The 9,226-nt window shown below is 38.0% G+C and overlaps 1 protein-coding gene across 1 annotated transcript; it reads left to right on the forward strand.

Annotated features, from left to right (window-relative positions):
• Nucleotides 1–1,559: 1,559 nt before the first annotated feature.
• Nucleotides 1,560–3,238, forward strand: LOC106399097 (uroporphyrinogen decarboxylase 1, chloroplastic-like). Its single transcript, XM_048748315.1, has one exon. The coding sequence runs from the start codon at nucleotides 1,943–1,945 to the stop codon at nucleotides 2,516–2,518; it is 576 nt and encodes a 191-aa protein (XP_048604272.1). The 5' UTR covers nucleotides 1,560–1,942; the 3' UTR covers nucleotides 2,519–3,238.
• Nucleotides 3,239–9,226: the final 5,988 nt, after the last annotated feature.

Consider the following 9,226-nt stretch of genomic DNA (forward strand, 5'->3'; position numbering starts at 1 on the left):
ATTGATAAGAGCACTTTATGTATTTCTCAAAAAAAAAAAACTGATTAAAAGTTAAAAATTATTCATAAAACGACATGTGTCCTAAATCTATTTATACGATGACATCCATAGAATATAATTGAGAAACATTATAACTTCTTTTTATAGTCACATGTCATCAGTACGATGATTTTTAGAATCATTAGAAAATATGTTGGTTCATCTAATTAGATAATAAACTTTTTATTAAACTAATTATAAATTCATTATTAATGTTATTTATTATTAATTTCCTTAAATAAAAATTACGGAATTGTCTAATGTGGCTAAAATATATATGTCAATTATTAATTTTGAATACTAAATGTTTGATAAAAATTAGTGTATCTATTATCATATTTGTTTAATTTTAAACTATTAAAATTAATTAAACAACCATAGTAACCCTATAATAAAAATTTTGATTTTTCTGTATATGTTATATTTTGAATTTTTAAAAACGACTATAAATTAATTAAAATGTTTAAAGTCTCATATTTAAATTTTGTGATCCATGATTTAAAATTTTTGTTATGACAAAATACAAATGATTACAAAATCATATAAGTAAAAAATTCTAATTTAATTAATTATTAATAATAAAAGATATATATATATATATATATATATATATAAATCTTTTTAAATAACCATATAAAATACATAAATATTTTAATTTCGAAATTTATTTTGAACAATTATTTTTGATAAATGATTTGAGCGAACATTGACAACTTTTTTTTTAAATTTTAAATTACGAAAACTATTAGTCTAACAATGAAAATTTTGTTATTAGTAAGTTAAAATTTTTGCTATAAAAGATACAATGATGAAAAAAACCATATGAATATAAAGGGTCATCTAATAGACATTAATATTTAAAATATCTATGTATGTTAATATCAGTTAAATTTAATTACATATCTTATCAAATAGAAAAAAGTTATTGTTTGGATTAATACTGACTTATAATTATTCTATACATATTTATTATTTCATAACATGTAAAAAAATATAATACATAAAATAATCCCAATATATGAAAGAGATTGAAAGAGGTTTTTTAAGCTGTCCACGTCGGATTGGAAATTCAGGCCAATCAGGAAGTTTAAAATCGTCAAGTCACTGATGCTGAATAAATTGGGCTTCTGTGTAGATTTTCTTTAAATTTTCATCTGGCCAACCCAAGCCCATGCCGAGAAACCTGTTTCATCTTCGAGTGTTGAGACCCCGACTCTTCCACTTCATCTTATCGTTCTCATGAGAGAAACCCGGGCATTCTTCAACTGAACTGTTCTTCCACTCTGATTCTCATTAAATCCTCTTCTTTATTCTTTCAATCGATAACATGGAAGCGTTCTGACTTCTTCTGTTTCTTAGCTTATATAAACTCGTATTAGAATCTGTGCTACATGCACAAACCAGAAAAATTCTAAAACCACATCAAGCATTAGCAACCGTTTTCGCAAAATCCACCGGGAGGCTTCAATGGCTCATTTTTTTAGCGACGTCTCATTGGCTTAGCTGAATCAGATATCCATTTCCATTTAGTACATCTTTTGAAATCAAGAAACATAAATACATGGGAAGTTTAATTGGGCTGGAGCTGCTTATAATTGTGAACAGGTATGAAAATAGTTACCGGACTTAATTGTATGTATGAAACTCATATTTAAGTTATTTTTATTGCTAATCTAATATGAGACTTCTCGTTCTGGTATATAGTGATTGCAGTTTGTCAACGTGGATTAATTTGCCATCCAAGAAGATTCAATAACGCTGCTTGGAAGTTGGAATATCCGTCGTAGATTGCCTTTCCTCCTCTTCTGGTATGTATATCCTGCAATCCAATTTCTCTAAAGATGTTTGCTATTTTTTTTATTTGTTTTTTAAGTGCTTCTTTCTCTGTTGGAATGTGGAATAGATGAAAAAGTTTCCAGCTTTAGGTCATTTCGCTAATGATCGCAAAGAGATCAATGAATTTGTACCTTCAGTTAATAGAACTTTTCTTACATTATTAACAGATCTATTGTTGGTTAACATTGCTAAAGGGCAAGCAGGAAGGTATACGACTATTTACCAGAAGCTCGCTCTGAAACACCCTTCCTTCAGAGGCAACACTGATCTTATCATGGTAATCTCTTTGCAGCCTAGGCTACCATTCATACCAGACGATGTCATTTGTCTTCTCTGCATCCTCACTCCTTTACCAGCCTTCGGTGTCCTGTTTGACAACGAGGGAGTTAAAGACCCTGTGATCCAGTCTCCCATCGGACCTGAAGAATATTTAAAGAGATTGCACCCTATTGATCTTGAGAAACTTCAGTTCGTTGGAGCGCCTTGGACAATCACGACTTATATCGTTGAAGGAGGAACAACTTGGACATACACAGTGATAAAGAGTTTGTGCCACACTGCACCATATGTACTGAGAGCTCTATTATCTAAAATAAAATCAAAGTCATCACAGAGTACATTGTGTAACAAGTTGAGCACGTAGCTTACTGCATACAAATATTTGATTTATGGGTGGACAGTTGACTCCCGAGATGTGAGAGCATTGGTCCAAACCCTACATCAGAGAGGTATAGTCTAAGTACTTTCCATCTTGAGTACTTGAAAAGATTCCCTTTTGGTGTTTTAACGTTTCCTTTTTCTAATTTGGGCTTCCCATATCATTCATGCTGTAAAGAGAAGATGTTCAGACACGCATGTTGTTTTCTACATAAATGGAAACGGTGGCGTTCTTCAGCGGATGTTATTGGACTTGACTGGACTAAGATATGGCTGATGGAAGGAGGCGATTGTGGAGTGGTGTTAGAGTCCAGGGAAATGTTGATACATCTAACCTATTATCTCTGCTTCCTGCTTTAACTGAAGAGATGATCTCACTCACATTACCCTAAAGAGTGAATTTACTCTCTCAAATAAAAGGTTCAATTATAGTACTTAGGTATCGAATCCACAAGGAGCTAGGGAACCTAATGAATCTAATATGATTTGTTAAGTAAGGTGGTTTTAATGATTTAAATGAAAAGTTGCAGTTTTGTTTAACAAGTAATTGCTCGATTGATTGGTTGAGGTTTTGGTGCTTAAAAGGAAATAGCTAGACTTAGGGTTTTTATTCAGGAAACTTGGGATTATAATCCTACAGATGCCTAATGAGCTGCATGCATGATAATGTAAAGCTCAACTACTAAATCAACAAGTCAATCAGCTCTCGTATGTCTGGACTCGTCTATTAACTAGATCTAATGAGCCAAACAAATGTGTTCGATCAATAGCAGTGTCGATCGATGATCCTTTAGGGATATCGATCGATACACCTTTCACTCCGTCGATCGATTATTCAGTATTGATATTGATCGACGCGCTTCTAGTTAAGCTTTATGCGCGGGTTGAATGATGCTTACTAAGCTTACTAGATCAGCTCTCGCCTTACTCTTAGCAAGAAACTTAGCTCAGTTAGAATGGTTTCAGGATGAAAATGAAGCTATCTCTTTTATATAGGGCAAGTTCTAGGTAGCTAATCTAGAATCAGACATTAATAACAATCCTAATGATAATTATCTAAACTCAACAATCTATAGTTGTGGCTAATCCCTCATAACCTAATTAAACCCTAAATCTAACAATGGAACTACTCAGACATGGCCAAGCAATTCATGAAAGCAATTAGGTAAGAAAACTTCATTAGAATAGTAAATAGATATTAATGGAGTTCCAATAAAAAAATTATAACTTTGGATCTTCTCTCCGATCTATCAAAATCCTAAAAACCTTTGCTGACAATAATAAAACTAGAAACACAAGAAAGCACCCCCTTTACCTGTAACATAGTAGCAAAGCTTATATAATTAGGTTAAAACTCGTCAGGGGTAATCTTGTAAATTGGTGAAGACTTAGGCTTCAAGTCGGCTGTGGCCAAACGGGCCTTCTGCGCGCTTCGCTGTCGATCGATGTTCTGATGTGAACATCAATCGATATTTTTTCCTAAATATCGACCGATGGTCGAGCTCGATGGTCATTTCGGGTGCTTGCTCCAAATATCTCCAAAATGCTCCAAAATCATCACTTATCTCCAAATCACTCCGGATCTTATAAATATAATAAATAGACTCTATAATATAATAATTAGTAGTAAAAACACCTATAAACCATGAGTGAAAGTGGGTCAAATCCATGGTCTATTAACTCCCCCAGACTTACCCTTTTGCTTGTCCTCAAGCAAAACAAACAGGCAGTCTCTCTGAAAGAGGTTTGAAAACAGCAGGGACTCACACAATTTTAAACCTAGAATCATCACCTCTACAATATTGCAATCCACATCTAAGAAGTCCTAATCACAAAAGCACATTATACCATATCCTAGCTTAGCAACCAAATTCACCTAGCTGACAACTTAGAAAATCTTGTCTGGCATTCCCCTCTACCAACCTCATTTCTTAGAATAAATAAAAGTGCAAGCTTTACCTTGGGAGTATCGATCACAGGATGCAAGGATTTTCAAACAAGTATCTAGACCTTCAGGTAAACATTAGTTCTTATCCTCTCTTTCTACTAACTTTCTCTCTTAGTCAAAGTCTGCTTATATTTGCAAGATCATTGACCAAGATTGGACAGGCTTCCATGAATCAAGATTTAATGGTGGTTGCCACCAAGTCATGTTCACTTTTTTTTGACCTATATCCTAGGATTATTTGTGAAGTAAGCCTTAATGGTTGTAGCCACCAAGTCCTGTTCTAATCCTTTACCTATAGAATTCTTATAAAGCAAGCCTTAGTGGTTGTAGCCACCAAGTCCTGCTCGAATCCTTTACCTATAGAATTCTTATGAAGCAAGCCTTGATGGTTATAGCCTCCAAGTCCTGTTTGAATCCCTTCCTAATAAATCTCTAATAGATATGTATATATATAATAATAATTTTTTTTTTAAATCTATATTTCGAAAATAGAGAGAGAGAGAGAGAGAGAGGATGATAAATCTATATACACAAGGCTTTACCTTCCAGACTTGTTTGAAGAATCCGATCCCATGTATATCAAGCCCCAAGACAAGCAGTTGTGTCAGGTTTAGTGTTGGAGGTCAGATTTGGTTCCTTTAAACAATCTCAGCAAGTGTACCATAGTTGACAGGTTGATCCACTTTAGTATCTTTAGTACTATATACAATTAATAAGTCTAGAATGGTGCTAAAGAGTGGTTAGATAACAAGCAAAAATCTAATAAGTTCATTATCCCCTTCTTGACTCAATAAAAACTTTTTGTTTGAAAATATATTTTAATAAGACTCATAAATAAACTACTATCAGTAAACCTCCCCCCAGACTTAAACTACACTGTCCCCAGTGTAAACTCAGTCGAAGTTATGGTGATAAATAAATCATAAGTATGTAATGTAACAAGTTAGAACTATATACCAGACCGGAATGTATGTCGACCGATGTTAGGATGTTGATATCGGTCGCGACAGGTGATGCTATGTCGATCGATGTCGACAGTGTTTTGTCGGTCGATACTGACGGCAATCGTCTACTCGGATCTCTTTTTTTTTTTTTTTTTTTTTCTTTTATGACCTGCAATAATTAAAAACCAACATAAATAGTAGATTCATAAAAACTAAATAAATATTACCTAATAGTGGGTTGCCTCCCACTCAGAGCTTTGTTATAGTCATGTAGCTAGACTTTTGGAGGTGATTTGGCTAGTAATGTTGAAAGCTGTCACTTGTTGGGAAACAAGTCTCCATTTCTTCTCTGCGCTTGTTGAACCATGTACCAGTGAAGTCTCACATTGCTTCATCTCCTCTGCGCCATTTGTCTTTCATTATTGTAGTTGCATCTTCTATCTTCTGCAGTCTATCTCCAAAACTCTCCAGATTGAACTGATGTCTCATAACTGTGGCGTATGTGTCAGCTGAGATCTCTTCTCCATGGTTATGTGTGTCAAACTTGTCTGATGTCACCTTTTGTACTAGCCGGCCTCGGTTTGTAGCGTCGTCGACCGATGTCTGGCGACGAATGTCGGTCGATATGTTGTTGCTTCTGTCGAGTGATGCGGATGCTAATGCTTCTGGTCGACAGGCAATGTAACTCTGAATCTCCACTAATTCCCCTTGAATAGCTTCTATCTTGGAAGTCAAAGCACTAATTCTAAGATCCATTTGGAAATAGATGTCATCACATCTCCTGTCAAGCCTCTCTTCTGTAGTTTCCAGAGCTCTGTAGATCCCTTCTACCAACTGATCTATCTCTCCCCTGGTGTGAAAATTTGGTTGAGACTTCATCGTATGTGAGTGTGGTGGGTTGTCGTCGACCGATGCTGGTAAGCGGTTGTCGATTGATGCATGTAAGCGACTATCGACCGATGCCTGTCGATGTCTGTCGATCGATGTAGAGCGAGTCACGTCGGCCGCACGCTGAATTCTGGCTATGTTTTGCCTCATCTCTTCCATGCAAGTAGTTAGCCAACTGATACTATCATGCAATGGATAGTAGACTCCATCAAGCTTCATCTGGAAGTCTTCTTTGTTCTTCTCTTGTTCTCCGCAGATTCCACAGAACATCTCATTGATCTCGTCCTTGGTGTAGATCTCTGGTACTAGCTTGGTCTGTGTGAATGAGCTAGCATGTTCTGGAAGGCATATGTAGTTGGGTTCATCTCTCGAAGCTCTTTCCAGAAGTCTTCTGATATCTTTGTTGAAAACGCGAATGGTGTGTCCATCTACGTCTCTGGCGTATCCCTTAACATCTCTGTAGATTCCATACTCATCCTTCTCTTCCCAGTAGAATTTTCTGGTTCCAAAAAGATCAAAAGCTCTTCTTCCAAATTCAGGACGTCTGTCGACCGATGTTGAGGCGTCAACGTCGATCGATGGTTGAGTAGGATGTCGAGACCTCTGTTTGAAGATTTTATCGATGCCACCAGCTGTGTCATAGAACTCCTTTGTAACCTTCTGCTGGTGTTCTCTAATAGTCCATTGTTGCATGAAGAGGTTGTCTGCCCCATTGGCTGTCTGAAGGATGTCTACAATATCCTCTCGAGATACGTGCAGTGTACGTCCATCTATTGCTTTTGCATAGCCATATGGGTCCCTGAAAATACCAAATTCGTCTGGAATTAGATACTGGTTATCAGATTTATATTTTTTGCTTACAGTGGGTTTTGGTTTTGGACGGATGTCGATCGATGTTGTAGGATTGATGTCGATCGATGGAGGAATAGCTCTGTCGATCGGATGGTTGAAATGTGATCTTCCCCAAATAGCTTCTGCTCGTTTCTGATCTGTCTCATCGTGTCTTTGCATGTTGAGAAGTTCCTCATAAGTGGAACCCTCATGAAGTTCATCAGCTCCTTGATCACAATATGTTGTCTCTACTGCGTAGCTCTCGTGATGGCGATCATCTGCCCAACTTCCAATTGAGTAATCTCTGTCTCGAGTAGCGTCGACTTAAGTGTTGATCGATGGGTAGTAGGCGATGTCGGTCGATGCTCGTTTTCGATTTCTCTGATGAGGTTGAGTGTCGATCGATGGCGAGCTTGTTCTGTCGATCGATGGTGCATTATTTTTCCAAAAGTAATGATGTAGAAGTTTATCCTCCTAATCAAGAATGGCTTTGTACTCGGTAGCTCGTTCCTCCTCATAGTCTTCATCATACTCCTCCGTATGCATGTTTGGTCTGGTGTATGCTGCCATAGTGGGGTTGTAGTAGTCGTTCTCCCAATCTTCCGGACTACTGTCGATCGATTCTTCCTTTGGTGTGTCGGTCGATTTCTGATGGGCACTGTCGATCGATGTTGCAGTGTGAGTTTCGATCAACGCCGAATATTCTATCTCGTACTTAGCTCCGCAGTGGCATGCTGCAATGATTCTTGGATCATTGATTCTTCTGGGGGTCGTCTATGTCTTCTTGACTAGAATAGGGTTGTAGTGGGCATGAGGATCTATGAGCGTTAGGCACAACTGGTTGGTTTGCAAGTTGCAAACTGCTCCCACTGTTGACAAGAAGGCTCTCCCAAGTAATAGAAAAGAGTTCTGGATTAGCTTGATGTCCAAGACATGGAAATCTACTGGAACTAGGGCATTACCAATCTGCACCTCTAGGTCTCTCACAATCCCTCCTGAGTTCCTCTAAGAACAATCCACAAAAGTGAATAATTCCTTGGGAGGCTCTACCTGCAGACCTAGATGGTCTGCCATAATCCTAGGTAGGACGCTGACTGATGCTCCTGTGTCGCACCAGGCATGTGAGAATTCAATACCCTTCACCGTGCATGGTATTGCAAATTGCCCATGATCACTCTTCTTCTTCAATGTAACCCTCTTCCTCATCTGCTCTCTAGCTTTACAAAACATTCTCCTAATGTCGTCTTCTGTCTCTCTGGTTTCTCTGAAGAACATCCACAATCTGTGGGTATAATAAGCCTCATCGAATGGCTTTTCTAGAGGAATCCTGAAGACTCTTTTTCGGAAACTTTCTTTTTCCTTTTCATTAGCCCCCCCTCTTCAGATGTTTCGCCACTTTTTCCTTTTTTTCCTTAGGGTTCTTCCCGTAGGAACCCTATCAACCTCCATAGAATATATTCCATCATCTGAAGGTGTCCTGACGGCCTCTGGTTGGTTTTCTGAAGGTTTGGGTTTGGGCCTGAGTGCATTAAGACGTGCAACATCTATCTTCGGCATCTGCACTCGGTATGTAATAGGTGCTCGTCGATCGATGGGCGCTGGTGGTTGTCGATCGATGATGGTTTCCTGATGTCGATCGATGACGTTTTCCCGATGTAGATTGATGACGGGCTCTTGATGTCTATCGATTTTCAAGTAGACAGGACTGGGAGGATGTGGGTGTTTTGCTGCGAACTCCTCGTGAGTCATGATCCTCCGTGGGTGTTGTCGATCGATGACCAGGAAAGGATATCAATTGGTTTTGGGTGACTTCTGTCGACCGATGTTCGTGGCTTGGCGTCAATTGACACCAATGCGATCCACCGAAACTCATCAGACTCTCTACTTCGAAATCTCCTTCTTGCAGTTTCTCTTCTTTCACCACTTGCCAGAAATCATCCCCAATGATGGCATTCACGTGGTGCTTCATCACATCGTCTTCTACCCCTATGAGGCTCCCTGCTTCTTAACAGCTTTTCCTGTCTGAACAACCTGCATCTCCAGCTTCTTCACATGAGTGCTCAAAGTCTCAAACTTTGTGTTC

Source organism: Brassica napus, chromosome C2 (genome assembly GCF_020379485.1).
Source record: "Brassica napus cultivar Da-Ae chromosome C2, Da-Ae, whole genome shotgun sequence".
Classification (NCBI taxonomy): Eukaryota; Viridiplantae; Streptophyta; class Magnoliopsida; order Brassicales; family Brassicaceae; genus Brassica; species Brassica napus.